This window comes from Haliaeetus albicilla, chromosome Z, assembly GCF_947461875.1.
Source record: "Haliaeetus albicilla chromosome Z, bHalAlb1.1, whole genome shotgun sequence".
Classification (NCBI taxonomy): domain Eukaryota; kingdom Metazoa; phylum Chordata; class Aves; order Accipitriformes; family Accipitridae; genus Haliaeetus; species Haliaeetus albicilla.
Genome location: NC_091516.1, coordinates 70,717,383 through 70,734,868, shown reverse-complemented (window position 1 = coordinate 70,734,868; position 17,486 = coordinate 70,717,383). Strand labels below are relative to the sequence as shown.

General features: G+C 40.3%; 1 protein-coding gene across 6 annotated transcripts in view; it reads left to right on the top strand.

Moving 5' to 3' along the window:
• SKIC3 (SKI3 subunit of superkiller complex) overlaps nucleotides 1-17,486 on the top strand; it is a 52,850-nt gene that overhangs the window by 14,854 nt on the left and 20,510 nt on the right. For all 6 annotated transcript variants that reach the window (XR_011323276.1, XM_069776500.1, XM_069776503.1 and 3 more), the window contains exons 12-29: nucleotides 1,331-1,464; nucleotides 2,121-2,207; nucleotides 2,297-2,400; nucleotides 2,514-2,640; nucleotides 3,823-4,002; nucleotides 4,826-4,950; nucleotides 5,401-5,654; nucleotides 9,781-9,883; nucleotides 10,677-10,853; nucleotides 11,813-11,957; nucleotides 12,125-12,203; nucleotides 12,323-12,384; nucleotides 12,509-12,565; nucleotides 13,685-13,753; nucleotides 14,715-14,789; nucleotides 15,407-15,548; nucleotides 16,729-16,822; nucleotides 17,408-17,485. Coding sequence is in view for 5 of the 6 variants with exons in the window: in XM_069776500.1 (XP_069632601.1) it covers nucleotides 1,331-1,464; nucleotides 2,121-2,207; nucleotides 2,297-2,400; nucleotides 2,514-2,640; nucleotides 3,823-4,002; nucleotides 4,826-4,950; nucleotides 5,401-5,654; nucleotides 9,781-9,883; nucleotides 10,677-10,853; nucleotides 11,813-11,957; nucleotides 12,125-12,203; nucleotides 12,323-12,384; nucleotides 12,509-12,565; nucleotides 13,685-13,753; nucleotides 14,715-14,789; nucleotides 15,407-15,548; nucleotides 16,729-16,822; nucleotides 17,408-17,485 (2,092 nt within the window). In the remaining variant the exon portion in view is untranslated. The remainder of the gene's footprint in view (nucleotides 1-1,330; nucleotides 1,465-2,120; nucleotides 2,208-2,296; nucleotides 2,401-2,513; nucleotides 2,641-3,822; nucleotides 4,003-4,825; nucleotides 4,951-5,400; nucleotides 5,655-9,780; nucleotides 9,884-10,676; nucleotides 10,854-11,812; nucleotides 11,958-12,124; nucleotides 12,204-12,322; nucleotides 12,385-12,508; nucleotides 12,566-13,684; nucleotides 13,754-14,714; nucleotides 14,790-15,406; nucleotides 15,549-16,728; nucleotides 16,823-17,407; nucleotide 17,486) is intronic.

Below are 17,486 nucleotides of genomic sequence, written 5' to 3'. Positions count from 1 at the left end.
AATGCAAGGTGTAAGTTAAGCTAAGCTATTGTGCGCTGTTAGAAGATGCTGCTGATGCAGAAAGTTTCCTTGAGTCCAGAGAACGTAGAAAGGCAGAGAGAATTCTGGGGAAGCATTGCTTTATGCTTGGCCTGTCTTACTGGCTGTGTCAAGTCGGACAAAAGTTCATCAGATGTGAAAATAAGCATTGTTAATTGAGTTACTCAGAAAGTTCTTGCTTTTGAAGAATGCTGATGCTCAACAGAGATGCCCTCATTCTCTGAGGTGAGATTATACTTTGTATTGGAGAAGTAATCAATACTGCATAGAAAGGTACAAAGTTACCCTTGCACAGGCACAGAGTTAAATCCCTGGTTTCAGTAATATTTTTTCTTTAAACACTGAAGTGTAAAACAACTTGTTTATTGAAAGGCCATTGTTTCTTCAGAACATAGATCGGAAAAATATAGCATTCCATTTATAAGGCCGACAGCTAGAAGGCAATCAGTCTCTCCACATGTCTGAGAGGACATTTCTAAAGTCAATTTAACTTTTAAACTTCAATAGATAGAAATTTTACAGAACAATTTCTTCAACATGGGGGAAAGCAGTCAAAAAAAATTGTTCTATTAAGTGGCGCTTTATTAGACTGAAAAATTGTATTTAACAAGTGTGCTGGTTTTGGCTGGGATAGAGTTATTCTTCCCAGTAGTATTATGGGGCTGTGTTTTGGATTTGCACTGGAAACAGCATTATTAACACAGGGATGTGTTAGTTATTGCTGAGCAGTGCTTGCACAGAGCCAAGGCCTTTTCTGCTTCTCCCCCCCACCCCACCAGCGAGCAGGCTGGGGGGGCACAAGGAGTCGGGAGGGGACGCAGCCGGGACAGCTGACTCCAACTGACCCAAGGGATATTCCAGACCATAGGGCATCACGCTCAGCATATAAAACTGGGGAAAGAAGGAAGGGGGGACATTCGGAGCTATGGTGTTTGTCTTCCCAAGTCACTATTAGGTGTGAATGGAGCCCTGCTTTCCTGGAGATGGCTGAACACCTGCCTGCAGATGGGAAGTGCTGAATGTATTCCTTGTTTTGTTTTGCTTGCGTGTGTGGCTTTTGCTTTACCTGTTAAACTGTCTTTATCTCAACCCATGAGTTTTCTCACTTTTACCCTTCTGATTCTCTTCCCCATCCCACTGGGGGAGACTGAGCGAGTGGCTGTCTGGTGCTTAGTTGCTGGCTGGGGTTAAGCCATGACAACAAGATTTAAAAATACTGGGAACAGTGGTGCTCTTTGTAGTTGGTTCCTTTTTCTGTTTTTACTTGATGAAACTTTTCTCTTGTCAACAGCTCTTGAGGCTCTTGGAACTCCTGAGGGTCCTAGTCTTCGGTGGAAGAACCTTATCCTTCAGTTGAAAGCAGAGGCTTTGATTAAAATAGCTGATGCTGATGCTGCAGAAGAAGCCATTAAAGCACTTGAACAGGTATTTTCATTGACTAAAATGTATATATTTTTATTATTTTAAAAAGTGCTCTCATCTTTCTGTACTAAAAATTCAAGCTGTGTATTTCTCCCCTTGCCTCCTTTTTACATTCTGTGTGGTTTAGACAACACCTGCCAACTATGGTGTAATCCAAACACTCCTTCCTCCTCTGTTTTTTTAAGCTTTGCTATCTCTCTTTTGCATTCACAGTTCTGATTTTAGAAGCTGTCACTTTTGACCTTGTCTGGTCTTGCTCAGTGCTGCTGGCTTCTTGCTACTTCTGTGGCTGTTGTTCATTTTAATTTGAATTATTGTTACAATCCTAGTTGCTGCGTCCTTCATTCACCTGTCATTAGTCATGAACAAGAGCATATTACTTTAAGATCAAATGCGTAAGCTTTAAGCAGAAGTTGCTTCCCCCCCTTTTTTTGTCACAGTTTCATTCTTCACTGTTTAGACTTCTGTACCTTTGTCCTTGCTCTCTGCAATCTTGTACCTGCCCTCCATCAAAATTATTCTGTCTAAGGCTTCTCAAGCATGTTCTATCTAAATGTTTTCTTGTCTTTATCTTCATGCAGTCTGCCTGCTTTTGATATCTTTGATTCCTTAATCTTGGGAGAGGATAACTTGGTCATGTCTATCACTTGGTTTTCTAGATTGTGGATGCAAGCAGTGATCCAGTGGTTTTAGCTATAAGAGGTCAGGCTTATCTAAACAAGGGTTTAATGGATCAAGCTTCAAAGGTTAGTGCTGTATTGTCCTTCCTGTAAGCTAAGTCAAGTTCTTGGTTTCATAGAGGATATAACTAGGGAAGAATTACATCCTTTTGCAGATTTCACAAGAGCTCCTGTTGTCCCACCCTGATCTGGCCGAGTCCCATGCTCTAGAGGGTTTCATCCATTATTCCCAAAAGAACTATAAACAGGCAGAAAGAAGGTAGATTTATTTTTTTTCTTTCCTCTAACAGGGAAATGTGGGAGGAGAATAGCATGTAGTGTTTTGCAGCTTTTGAGAATTTGTCTGATTTGACCTCTGTTCCTTTTATTCAGTTTTCTAAATGCTATTGAAAGAAAGGCCGAAACTGCAGAGTATCATCATTACCTGGGGCTCACATACTGGTTCATGAGTGATGAGACAAAAAAAGACAAAGGAAAAGCACTCACTCAGTTCTTGAAGGTAAAGGCTGCTTTAACTATTCATGTAGAATTAGTATTTTCCTATATCGGAAACCAAATATGGAAAATACGCTGACTGGAATGACAGACTTGAGTATTCTGCTTGTTACCATTTACAAGTCTCCAGAGCCTGTAAACCAAGTTCAGCTGTCAAAAAGGCACTGCAGGGAGCTGTGCAGTTACTTGGAATCTCTCTGCTTTTGTTTTCCTCTTTTCACCTAATTCTTGAGGCCTTTCATTTAGCCAAATGTAGTGGTGATTCTCTCAATCCTCTCTCCTTGAGGGCTGTAAAGTTGAGGCCTCTAGATGACCAGCATAGATCTTTGAAGACATTTTGAAATCAGGAGGGCAAAATTCAAATTGGAAAAAAAGTGAGGAAGGAAAAAAATGAGAACAGTGTTAGAGTTTCAGTGTCTGGCCAAGGAAGTAAGTCTGCAAAACCCCCCAATTTATATACTTTTCCTGATCTTTGGGTTTTTGGTGGTTGTGGCTTTTTCTCTGAACATAGATAAGAATGTGAATCCAAAAGATTTAGTCTGACATCTTTATTGGAAACATGGAATTATACAGAATAAGACTCTAGGCATTCTAAACTTGCCATATAACTTCATGATAGGTTTTGGCAACTCAAATCAGTGCCTACTGTTTGCACTTCAATAACAGCAGAATATACTGGAGAATGTAGTTGAAGTGAACAATACTTTTGGTTCTATGTAAGCTTTTTTTTTATTATTGTCAAAGTTGTTTTCTGCTGCTTGGGGTCTGTGGGTTTCTTAAGTATAAAGAAATCCGGCAAGTGTGTCTAAAAAGGAACTTAAACATTAGAAAAGCCTGAAGTTAATTGTGATGTAATATGGCAAGAATATGAGCATAATGGTTGAAACATAGTAGAATATGAAAATGATGAGATGTAGTAAGGAATTGTTTTCTCCTAGCACAACTAGCTAATTAGTAATTCATATACAAAATGCTGTGTGTCATGAGGTTTGTAGCAGATTCTGCAAATATTTAAAGCTCGGGTAATCTCTGAAATCTTAAAATAAAGTTTGACTACTCAGATTTGTCACAGAAGGAGCTTAAATAAGTTGATAAGCAGAGATTGAACAAGTAATTATCACTGGACCTGTCCATCAGTATAATCCTTCAGAATGCTGTCTTATATTGTGTTCATATTTCCTTATAGGCTGCAAAACTGGACAGCTACTTGGGAAGTGTCTTTTGTTATTTAGGTAACTACTACAGAGACATTGCTGGAGACAAAAGTAGAGCTCGTGGTTGCTATAAAAAGGCTTTTGAACTGGATGGAACCGATAAAGAATCTGGAACAGCAGCTGTAGACTTAAGTGTGCAACTTGGAGACATGGTATTCTATATTCAATGCTTTGGATTACTGCTATTTTGTTTTTCTGTTAATCTTGCTCTTTGAGCAATCACTTCAGGTTTCCTCTGTATTTGAGAATAAGATCTGAAAACAGATGTTCTGTCATTGCTTAGCAGCTTTCTTAGTTGGACCTCCTTCAATTTTATTTTTCAATTCCAAATTAAATCTATGTGGGGAGAAGGGTGGGTGAACCAAGCATAACATTGTAGTCATCACATACGTGATTTAGATGAAGGATTTTTTCAGTAGGGAACATGAAGAGAAAGTTAGTTCTCTTTTCATATTTAACTTGTGCCACATGTTTTCTCCACCCCCCACCTTGCTGCTTTCAGGAAAAGCACACAAAGTCATCAGAACATTTAAAAAACAATTCTTATAGCATTGTACAGAAAGTTGTTAGCCTACGATATTACAGAGCAAGAAAGCCACCCATACTTTGACAGATTCCATTTGAACATATGGAAAGTCAGTCTAAGTATCTGACTTGCTGCAAATACTTGTATCCTTCTCTAGTTTAAAAAAAAAAAGTTAAAATTAATATCTACGAAACTGCAGGAAGCTACTGTCTATTTGCAGAGACGGGTACATAAGAAATAATCATGTTTTTAGATGTGATAATTTCCTTCTCTAATCTGCCACTCAGCCTGCCAGCTTTAAAAAGCCCCTGTAACATTTCTTCATTACAGTAATTAACAGATTAGACAGTTTAATGGTTTTCTGGATTAGCAGTATTCTTCTTTAACAAGAACTTGGTTCTTTGCACATACATATGTTTACTAACCTGGCATTTTTGGTGCTTTGTTAGGACACTGCTCTGTCAATCCTGAATGAGGCAACTGAAAAAGCGAGTCCTGGCACAGCAAAATGGGCCTGGCTTCATCGTGGACTTTACTACCTGAGAACTGGTCAGCCGTCACAAGCAGTGGCTGAGTAAGAGAACTGTTCGCTAGTTTACGTTTAAGTAATTTTCTATAAATTGCAATAAAATGGTCTTTGATCTTACAAGTTTTGGAAGTTAAGTTAGCTGATTATAGGAAGCCTTGTACTAAACAATGGGAAATGGGTCTGAGCAAGCTGTGTCTATCTTCAGTTCCAGAATTAGCACAATGTAGTCTTTTCAGCACAGCAGTGTTCTGTACTAACAAGCCTGGTGACAGGCTTGTCATAGACAGCACAGTATAGCACTGAATAATGAGCCAAGATTAGGTACAATGTCTAAGCTTGTTTAATGTGCTCTGAAGATGAAGACACTACTATGCTGTGTTTAAAAGTTCTGTATAATTTTGTGTTTCTGTCCTGAGAATATACAATGCAAGAAAATAATTTATGTTAACTTGTATCATCTTTTGTTTAAATAAATTTATATCTTGCTATCTTCAGTTTGCAGGCAGCTCTCAGGGCTGATCCAAAGGATTCCAACTGCTGGGAGTCTCTAGGGGAGGCTTACTTGAGCAGAGGTAGCTATTCAACAGCTCTAAAATCCTTCAGGAAAGCAAGTGAGCTGAACCCAGAGCTCATGTACAGCATTTACAGAGCTGCAGCAGTTGAGCAGATTCTAGGCAAATATGAAAATGCTATAGCTACCTATCAACAAATCTTAAAGAAGACAGAAGATTATGTGCCTGCACTGAAAGGTAGTATATCTGAATTTGAAAGTATTAACTCTTTCTCCCTCTACACACTGTAGTGCTTAAGTCTTGTGGAGAGGTTCTTGGTGTATTGAGGTTTGCCTGCATGGAAAGATAGGGTTGGATTTGGGGTATATAGAGCACTGTGATCGCCTGCATGAAAGCTAGTGTGTAGTAGCATGCAAATATCTAAAGAGCTCTTGAATCATGATGCATGGGAGTGATTACTTCTCTTTCAAGTAAGTAGGAAAGGTAATTGTTCCTGTGTAGCTACCAGGCCAAATGGGTGGAAGAACTGAAGATAGGTAGAGGAAGCCAGCTAATGGTGCTGCAGTTTCACCTAAGCAGTCAAACTGGCTCAACAGGCAATGAAGTCAGGCTGCCATTTCAAAGAGGTGGGCTATACTAACTTTCTGCTGCTCCTGCCCATGCCTTCCTCACTTCTTGTGTTAGCTCTGGTGATTCAGACCCCTCTGAGCTTCTTCAAGTGATGAAAAATAGCAGTAACATATCTCAAGAGGTCTCACAAGTATTAGAGGTGGCAATAGGTAGAGGTCTTCAGTGTGTAGCTGGGACCAGAGAGAAAGGGGGGAACTGGAACTCAGTTCTGGTGAGAGAACTGTGATTCTCAAGTGTGGTGGGTTGACCCTGGCTGCATGCCAGGTGCCCACAAAAGCCGTTCTATCACTCCCCGCTCCTCAGCTGGACAGGGGAGAGAAAATATAACAAAAGGGCTTATGGGTCAAGATAAGGGCGGACAGATCACTCACCAATTACCATCACAGGCAAAACAGACTCCACTTGGGGAAAATTAACTCAATTTATTACCAATCAGCCAGAGCAGGATAATGAGAAATAAACCCAAATCTCAAAACACCTTCCCTTCGCCCCTCCCTTCTTTCTGGGCACAACTTCACTCCTGGATTCTGTACCTACCCACCCCAGCAGCACGGGGGGACACGGAATGGGGTTTATGGTCAGTTCATCACACATTATCTCTGCCGCTTCGTCCTCTTCAGGGGCAGGACTCATCACACTCTTCCCCTGCTCCAGTGTGGGGTCCCTCCCACAGGAGACAGTCCTCCACGAACTTCTCCAATGTGGGTCCTTCCCACGGGCTGCAGTTCTTCACAAACTGCTCCAGCATGGGTCCCTTCCATGGTGTGCAGTCCTTCAGGCACAGACTGCTCCAGCGTGGGTCCCCTGCGGGGTCACAAGTCCTGCCAGAAAACCTGCTCCATGGGCTCCTCTCTCCACAGATCCACAGGTCCTGCCAGGAGCCTGCTCCAGCACGGACTTCCCACAGGGTCACAGCCTCCTTCGGGTACATCCCCCTGCTCCAGCGTGGGGTCCTCTCCAGACTGCAGGTGGAGATATGCTCCACTGTGGACCTCCCTGGGCTGCAGGGGGACAGCCTGCTTCACCATGGTCTTCCCCACAGGCTGCAAGGGAATCTCTGCTCTGGTGCCTGGAGCATCTCCTCCCCCCCTTCTTCACTGACCTTGGTGTCTGCAGAGTTGTTTCTCTTACATGTTCTCACCCTCTCTCTGGCTGCCTTTTCTGTGTGCCCTGCAACTTTTTTTCCTTCTTAAATACCACTATTGCTGATGGGCTTGGCCTTGGTCAGCCCCAGGTCCGTCTTGGAGCTGCCTGGCATTGGCTCTGTCGGATGTGGGGGAAGCTTCCAGCAGCTTCTCACAGAAGCCACCCCTGTAACCCCCCCCGCTACCAAAACCTTGCCACACAAACCCAATACATCAAGATATATAATATTTGGAGGATATAAACTTTTGATAGCCAATGAATAACTGTTTGGTTCACATTCTTCCTGCCACTTAGTCTTCAGTCATTCTGACCCCATACATCCATCTGAAATAGATGCTGTTTGCTGCTTGGTACTGGTATGAATTTTTAAGTTACAGGTGTTCTGTTGTGTGTAAGGCCTTTTGATTTGGGGGTGAATGTAAGCTGATTCTTGTAAGGCTAAGAAGTGTTGGGTTACTACTGCAACAGTAAGGTTTTCATCTGAAAGGGCCACAGGGTGGTTGTCCGTCTACCTCCTCCTGTATAATTTTGTCACTTGGAGATTGCCAGGCTGAAGTGACATGGCAAAAGCTCCATGATGGAGTTGGAGAGTGTTGTGGATGGGCAGTTTTACTAGTTGTAGGGGAAGAAGCTGACTGCAGCAGCAGTTTGCAAAGGTATTGTATAGAAGTGTGCATGTGCGTATGGCTTTTTTAGTGTCTGTGACACAGGTGACAGTTGACAGCGTTACCTGGAATAAAATGCTTAGAAAGGACATAAGCACATAGTATCAAGGTTTCTCCCCCGCTATAGTTGCCTCTATACTTATTCTTTTCTTAAATCTCCTAAATTTTCTCTCATAATCCCTCTCATCCTAATCTCTGATTTATTAGCTCCAGATCCTACTTCAAGTCTTAAAACAGTCTTCACCTTCTTAGAGACTGTTTAATATTTTGTCTGGTATGCTATCTTTTGTGGCTGTTCTTAAAACTCTCTGAAACATGCATCAGTGTTCTTTTGGTACTGTTCTGATCAGTTTAGACAGTTTCTGAATTGAGTTGTTGGAAGCATAGTCTCCTAGTAGGTGAGAGAATGACTATAGTGATGTTACTTGAATGCATCTTTTTGATGTATTTTATTTTTGTGTTACTAAGTGGTATGTTTATTCTGCCTCTGCTCCAGCATATCTTTTAATGTGTAACTCTGGGGAATAAAATCAATTTTGTTTTTAGATTACAGAGCTTCTTGACATCTGAGAAGCTCATGATCTTGGGACAGAAATACCTAGGGGGGACAAGATAAAGATGCTTGCAAAACATGACTGCTGGGATTAGTAGTTTGGTAAAGGTACAGGGTACGATAGCATGAGGGAAGCAGCTTCAGAACTGTGAAAATAATGCTGAGAATGAGTGGTACTCATAGCCAGTGACTTACTGCCAGACAGAGTCAGTGCTGGTGCCAGCAAGAGTGTAAACCAAGCAGTTATCTTGTTTCCAAAATGCTAGAAGTGGTGGCATTAGATGCAGTTCCTTTTTAACAGTTGGATTTATTTCCCTATGTGGTGGGTTGACCTTGGCTGGATGCCAAGTGCCCACCAAGCCTCTCTATCACTCCATTTCTCAGCAGGATGGGGGCAGAGGAGAGAATAAAATGGAAAAATCTTGTGGGTTAAGATAAATGCAGTTTAATAAAGCAAAAGCAAAGGCTGTGTGTGGAAGCAGAGGAAAACAAAAGATTTATTCTCTGCTTCCCGTCAGCAGGCGATGTCTAGCCACTTCCTGGGAAGTAGGGCTTCAGTATGCTTAGCAGTTGCTCCAGAAGACAAATGTCCTAATAACAAATGCCCCCTCCCCCTGCTCCTTTCTCTTAGCTTTTATTGCTGAGCAGACATCATATGGTATGGAATATCCCTTTGGTCAGCTTGGGTCGGCTGTCCTGGCTCTGTCCCCTCACGAGATCTTGCCCACTCCCAGCCTCCTGAATGAGGGCGGAATGTTGGAGAGACAGCCTTGATGCTGTGCAAGCACTGCTCAGCAGCAGCCAAAACGCTGGTGTGTTATTAACGCCTTTCTAGCTACCAATACAGAGTACAGCACTATGAGGGCTGCTGTGGGGAAAATTAACTACATCTCAGCCAGATCAAATACACCATGTGAAGTAAATTCTTCAAGTCCTCTTCAAAGACTTCCCCTTTCGCCTACCTTGACATTCATTCTTCTTTTTGTGTTTTGGCAACAATTTTTCACTCGTATGAACTGAAAGTTGGTGTATTTGTCAAAGACTTACCAATGCCAAGCAGATTTCTCATGAGGGCTTTACTTAATATTTGAGGACAAACCCAAAGCTTAAGTGCTATGGGTTTTATAATTAATCAGGTTTATTTTAATATTCAAATTATTCTGCTGTTCACACTTGACAGGGTAGGTTAAAAGCAAAGTCTCTGTTATGAGCACTGTGGGTCTTTTGCTTTTGGTGTAACCTGTGCAGGGCATAAATCTTTATATCAAGCAGAACACTGAGCAGGCTTCCACCCTTCCACCCCTCCTCCTTTATCAAGCATATCATAAAATCATCTCTTTTCATAGAGGATATTTTCTCTTATTTTCAGGACTTGGTGAGTGCTATCTCATGCTGGCAAGATCAGCCCTTGATAACTATCTTGATAGGAAGGCTGTGGATTTCATAGAGCAGGCTCTTGAATTTTTTACAAGGTTAGTACTAAATATTCATTTATTTAATTTCCACTGGGATTGTGGGTTGACAGGCAGAAGAATAAGTGTTTCAGCATTTTCAGTTAAACTAAATCAAATGGACCAGGCTTCTAATCTAGGAGTAAGAATGTGCTTATTGAAATGGTTTGTATAATACATTCTGGACTTACGCTGCTTAAATGAATGGTAATTATGGAGTTTTGTTTTTTCTGTTTAAAGATACAGTCATTTGATTGTAACGCAAGTGTGAAATGACACACAGTTTCCTCCAGCAGTCCTCCCGTATATATGGGGCTGGGAGGAGGGGACTTCTACCAAAAATGGTGGATGAGAGCAAATTGTTACTTCCGTCCCTCAATCTTTTTGTTTTGCATTTCATGCAAAATGCTTTACTGTCCTAAATTAAATCTTGGGATAGCTGCTGTTATAGGAGAAGGTCCATCAGATTTCTGCAGATGAGTCCTGTCAATATAATATGATAGTGCTCTGAAATGCAAGAGTGGGTGTAGTCAGTTGACATGTTGATAGGTAATGGCCAGTTTTCAGAACTGACTCTTAGTCCCAACAAAGTTGGGATACATTGACATTTTGTAGTTTCTCTTTTTTTGGTTATTTTTGACCTTTAGACCTATAGCTTGAATAGGAGGAAAACTGAATTTAAAAAATCAAACAGCATATTGATTAATTAAATTTGAAGTTTTGTGCCACTTCGAAGTAGCAAACTCTCTTTCAGAAAAGGATATTGAAGTGTCTGAATGGGTGTTGTGTGTGTTTTCTATATCATTAATTACAGGGCAACAAAGCATCGTCCTGATGTATCTTGCCTCTGGAAACTGCTCGGAGATACCTGTACTAGCGTGCATGTTATTTCACCAACCAAAGTGAATGTTCAAGTTCTAGGATCCCTTCTGGGTAAAAATGCAGGCAAACAGATGCTGAAGAAAAGCGAGCTGCTCAGACTGGGAGGAAGGTAATAATTTTTTGTTATCAAGAGTTTCTATGCAGCTTGAGACTCTATAGAGTTTTAAGTATTCTAGACTATTTAATTTCTAGAAAATGAAGGACACGCTGATCTGTCGACACCTGCATATTGAGCAAAGATAAATGAGGTGGTAAATAAAGTCTCATGCTTCTTCCAAATTGCACTACTCATCTCAGGGTATGTTTCCTGAATTGCCAGAGTGGCTGTGAACACTTCATCTAGCACCTGCTCTTCTCCTTGTTTCTGTCTCCAGAGCATGGCTACATCCTGCTTGTCATTCAACAAATTGCACCTCTAAATGGAGTGGTTGCAGTGATTGCTAATTCTCCCAGGACTACTAAAGTCCAAGATAATACTTTACGCTTTCTGTCTGTACTTCTTCCTTATAAAAATGTCATCAAATCTTGCCCTAGGTGTCGGGTCTAGAGTACATTGGAAGAGGGAGTTCCTTGTTTCTGGCCCTGGAAGCTCATGATGGTAGAAAACATTTGTAGTATTTCTGTAGCCTCTTTTGTGACTCCCTCTGAGCTTTGTGCAGTTGGATGTGTAAGGCAAGAAATGCAGCTGCTTAGTAAATCTCAAGCACAATAGGTGAAGTCAAATACTTCCTAGGGGAGGTCTGATTAACTGTAAAAATGACTGATGTTTTTTTTAAGTAAAAGCATGCATATTGCAACTGACACAGCTTTGATTTAATGCACATCTATGGCTTCACAAGTGGTGGGCACTACAGACTGCCTTTAGACCAGGACAGATTCTGTGAAGATAACTGTCTGAATGAAAATCAGTTAGTTGTTGTTTGCTTTCTATTCTTGTCTGGTTTTGTTTGTATTTATGCATGTTTGCTCTGTTTAGGTTTTTAAGCACTCTTTTGAATGTTTTTTCATCTTTCTGCTCTTCATGTAGAGAGGCTTGGATTAATGCTTCTGTGATTCATGTTTCTGTAGGTGTTACAGCAGAGCTTTACAACTGATGGCTTTGCCTAGCATATGGTGTGATCTTGGAATAAATTATTATCGACAAGCAGAGCACCTCACAGCGGTGGGCACTGACATGAATGAAATCAGTGAACTGCTAGAGAAGTCTTTACAGGTATTGCCTGGTTTTCCTGTTACGTTCTTCAAAATTTAAATTGGTGTTGGTGCTTGTCTGCATACTCTTTCTATCCTCAATAAAATCTACATCTCTGAATAAGTAAGTGCATAAAGTCTTAATTTTTGCTTTTCTAGTGATATAATCCACATTTGATTTTCTTCCAGTGTCTCAAAAAAGCTGTGAGGCTTGACAGCAAAAATCATCTTTATTGGAATGCACTTGGTGTAGTTGCTTCCTGTAGTGGTAAGTCTTCAGTGAAACCCCTAGCTCCATAATATCTTAAATTAGAAGGCAACTTGACTAATGGTGTTTATGAAATTCAGTTAGATCTAGCTCTCCTTTTTTTGTTTTCCCCCCGCCAGCTATTGGGAATTATGCTCTTGCTCAACATTCGTTCATCAAATCTGTTCAAGCTGAGCAAATCGTAAGTGCTGTAGGCAGCTGCCATCTGTTTCAAGTGGGCATTTAAAACTTTTTTCCCCTGATGCAGTGTTATTTTTGAATATAGTAATAATACATTGGTTTTAACTTTTTTTTTTTCTTTCTAGAATGTTGTTGCCTGGTCCAACTTGGGGGTTTTGTATCTGGCAACTGGAAACATTGAGGTAACATTCTTTCCCATCCTCAGATACTGTTTCCCTTTCCATTTCTTTTTTTAAGGGAATGTATGGGGACAGGAGTGTGGGCAAACAGTGAAGAATGCCCCTCTCAGATTCAAGAAATGTAGTTCCTTTGAATGAAATAAAATTGGCACCTGTGCCTTACTTAAGGCACACCAATGAATTAAATATTTGTTCTGGAGAAGATAAGTGAACTTCTTCTGGATTGGTGAGGTTGCTTTCCAACCAACCGGATAGAATGAAAAGTATTTGGAAGGACTGAGAAGTAGTTAATCAAACCAATGCACACCAGGTTTGACCAAGAAGTATTTTAATTGTAAGTCACAAACTAAGCTTTGAGTTTGAGTTTCCCATAAGTAGCTACTTTCTGCTCATCAGCATATCGTACGATTTATTGTAATTCTGTGTAACCTTCAGAGTTTCTCTGGAGAAAAATTAGAGTACATCTTAAGTGAAGTCCAGAGTTCTCATGCAAGTAAAACTAAATCCTATCCTATTTGCTGGTCAGAATTACAGAAATTTTGTTTAATTGGAAATGTGATTGTCAGAATTATTTTTAATAAAAATAGCTTGGGTACTGCAGACTGCTTACTGCTGAGACTACTAATGCTAAGACTTTGTTCACTTTATGCCACTTTGGGGAGGAACTCTAAACATAAGCAATACATCGGGAAAAGATAATGTGTGGGTGGTGATCAGTTTTACCATTTTGAAAATGTGTTTTTTTAACTTTTTGCATGAAGGAAAAGCAAATTTCCAAAACTGGATCATCCAAGAGTCAGATTTTAAAGTAATAGTTGTTCTAAGGGGTAATCTAGCTGCTGAACTGTTTCAAGAAGGAAATATATTTGGAAGGGATGGGAACTTTGATCTTGTAAAGATATTTTTTATTTATCTTTTTTTTTTTTTTAAATAAGACTAAACTGGTTTATTTCTCTGGGCAATGGATTGTTCTCCATGGCACAGGAGGTGTTTTTAGTAGTGACCTGATTTTGTCCATGAAATCTCTTCCAATACTACCGCATGTCAACACCTGTGTATACTCAAAAGTGCTCTGTTACTATGCCAGACAGTACAATAGCACTTCTGTCTTTGATTCTACAGCAAGCTCATGAAGCCTTCAAGGTAGCCCAGTCTCTGGAGCCTTCTTACTTACTGTGTTGGATTGGGCAGGTAAGATGACGAAAAATCGTAATACTGTGCACCAAAACCAGTTGTTAGTCAAAGAGAGGACTTGGACTCCATCCTAATAATTGGCACTTAAGCATGTTCCTAAAAATTAAATGTTTTAAGTAAAGCGAGCTTCTACTTGTCCTGAAGGTGGATGGGACTCTTCATTTCCATAGTGGTAATATAATGGAAGCTACATTCATCAAATACCTTTGTATGTTTTTTTGGATGATATTATGAGTTCTGTAAGAAACTAGCTATTGAAAAGACAATCAGTGTTTGTGCTCTGAAGCTTTTTATTGAGGATTGTCAACAAAGCACCATCTTCATAAGGTGCTAGTTATTTCAGCTTCAGCTGTACCTTTAGCTCATTATATGGCACTGCTTAACTCTCTTCTCAGCCCCCGCTTCTAACGCCACTGTTAGAAAGAGTTAATCTCTAAGGTACCTGCAACAAAAGCAGTTCTTAATTCCTGGGAAGTCCCTTCCTCCCCTTGCCACTGAGGGTTGGATATGCTCCCGCTGGTATTTAGGCCATCCGTGAATAGTAGGAATACTTCTATGATCGCTGTAGGTACACATCGTAATTCCATGCTGCTGACCTGCTAATAGTATCTAATTGAAACTGGATTCTAGGGAAGAACTAACACCATCACATGTCGAGATTCAACTCCTATCAGATGATGTTATAAGTTGTGCTAATACCCACAAAATCTTTGTCCTAAGAATGTAAAGTAGTAGCAGCAGACCTTAAGTTTCAAGTACTGATACAGTGGAAACTGCTTGCGCTCCTTTTAATTGTGTTCATTTTATTCTTAAAACCAATGTTTCTGGGAGAGTATGAAGAAAAGAATGTGTCTTCATGTTAAATGCCTAAGATGTACCTGAAGTAACATGTGCTGAGTTTATGTCAATGTCATAATTTTTAAAGTACCTGACCACAGCAACCCTTGCTTCTCTGTAGGCTCTTATTGCAGAGGCAGTAGGCAGCTATGATACTATGGATCTCTTCAGGCACACAACTGAACTCAGTATGCATGTAAGTATAACATTTGTATCATCATGAAGTTTCTGCATATCTCATCTCTCTACTTAGGTGATGTAATTTTTTAAAATATAGGCATGTCTTGAATGATGAAATAGTTATGGTCATGTTCCAGATGAGATTGTCTGAATTCCATGTTGTTGTTCCTGGCCTGTGCTGGCACTGAATAGCAGGTAGATATTTTATTAAGTGCTTTAGTCCCAGTGGTCCAAGAAATCAGCTCTGTAAGTCATGAATGTCTTGATGTTCCACAGAACTGGACAGAGATCAAAGGCATAAATTATAACTATTCCAGGAGACAGCAAGGATATTGCCAGTACCCTGAGTTCTAAGAAAGTGGAGGACTTTACACTCTTTTATAGCTTTTTCATATCTCATCCCTTCAGTGCAGGAGGTGATATGCTACTGTAAGAATTCTCTTTGCCCAAAGGACAAGTTAAAACTGTGTGGACTAATTCAGTTTGGTGTTTTCTTCTCCTGCTTAACACTGATGCAGATTTTTAGCCATGACTCTGCCTTAAAACACAGAATTGTTACTATAATCTGTATTTCACTGTTGCTTGAGCAGGTTTAATGACTCCTGTTTTGGGGTTTTTTGTTTGTTTCTTGAGACTGAGGGAGCAAAAGGCTATGCCCACTGGGTATGTTCAACGCTGCAGGATAAAAGCAACAGAAACACTGAACTATATCTGTACAACATTGTTCAAATGAATGCTATTCCAGCAGCCCAGGTGGTCTTGAACAAATATACAGGTAGGTAATTTAAATGCCTCACTAACCTGTCAAGCCTAATAGATGCATTCAGAGTGAACGGTGACACCTGTACTACTTCTGGCAGAGTGATCTGTCCAGGTTGGGAAGAGGCTTTTGAACTGTAAAGTAAGTAACCAAAACAGGGTAAGTGGGCCACTGATTTTTGTTATCACACAAAGATGAAATAGATGCGAGTTCTGCCTGCCTACTCGTTCCATCAGATTTTGTTTCAAAGACTGATCAAAATAAGGAGCAGAGCTTTGTCATGCTTGTCATCAGGTGTTTGCTATCAGACTTCCTTTGGGTGAGTCTGTATGCATAGGTGCAGATAGATGCTAGTTCCTCTGCCCCTGTGCTGTGATGTTTGGCAGAAGCCTGCTGCTGGATGCTGCGTAACTCCATCACCTCAAGCATATGATTGTGTTAACCTTCAGTAGGAGACGGACCGTGTTCTTGGGCATGGCTCCGAGCCAGTGTGGCCTCCCTGTTGGGGTAGTCTTGTGTATGTCTAGCTGGGAAGGTAGATAGAACAAATGTGGATTTTCATTAATCTGCATCTATTACCGTAAGTAAATGCTTTGATGAGTAATCTGTTGCTGATTTTTGAGAGCTACAAAATAAGGTGCAAGCATTTAAAATGAGGTAGATGTGAGGCTGTGTTTGTCTATGCAATCCCTGTTCTTAAATGGACTGCAGGAGGGGCCTACGTCATCCTTCCTAGTCTGGGAGAAAAGGTTAGAAGTCTGAGATGAGATAACAGCTGACAAATCTGTGCCTTAGCTACTAATAAGCATTTCAAAGTTGTAGTATTAAAAATAAACCGTAAGATTCTACTAGTATTTTACTAGAGTCAATACAAGCTGAATAGTTTCCTATTTCATTACAAAAACCAAACCACTGTGGCCTGAAAAACTTAAAATACATTGAGTGCATTAGTGCTGTGTCATAAGATTTTAAACATTTTTGAGCTAACCTGATGTCATGTTGTGGGGCTTCATATCTCTTCTGTATTTGCCTGCCGCCTGTCAAAATGATTCCAGTGAGCAACTGACAGAAGCACTTGGCAATTTGTTTTGTATATATGCATACACTGTAGCATCAATGTACCAATGTTTTTGTAATGCTTTTTCACAGCTCTTTCTGATGATGTTCTCCTATATTGTCAATTCTGATTTTCTAGAAAGAAATCCAGACGATGCATCAGCTTTCACAATGCTTGGTTATTTGAATGAGTATCTGCATCTAAAAAGGCAGGCAACAGACGCCTATGAAAGGTAAACTTAAACCCTTGGAAAGTTTCCTGATAGAAGCTCCTTGACCTCTTTTTCCATCCACCAGCTGAAAAACTTAAGGGTTTTTCATTTCCTTTAGTAAACCTTACTTTCTCAATTCAACAGTACATTTCAACTAAGTGTACAGTAAGGAGAGGTGTGGGGATGTTCTTATATCAAAATTAGAAATACAGAACACAGAACTGGAGAATTAAAGGTATTCCGAGGCTTGCGTGTCTTACCAGGACATTTAGCTAATTCACTGTACTGGATTTAAGTGAAATTTGGGGAGTTGGTAAGCTTGGGTTTGGTTTTGGTCTCTTCCTCATTCTAATTAATGGAGGTGTTTGTGCTTTGGTTTTGTTTTTTATTTCTCTCTTCTTTTCAAATGGTAGGGGGAGGTGGCGAAGGAAACCATGTTCGGTGAACATGTTTGCTGATGCATTAAAACAGTGAAATAGGCTCTGTGCTTAATTAGCATAGAAAAGCTTCTGCATAAAACATTTGTCCATTCCACTCTGAGAACTATTGTAAAAATATGCATATTGTAGTCAGATGGTAATTATTCTTAACTGTGGTTATTTTCAGGGCAGCTTCATTGCTGAAAAACTCTGAGGATACCGAGAAATACAATATAGCAATGCAAAACTATGGCAGGTCACTGTGG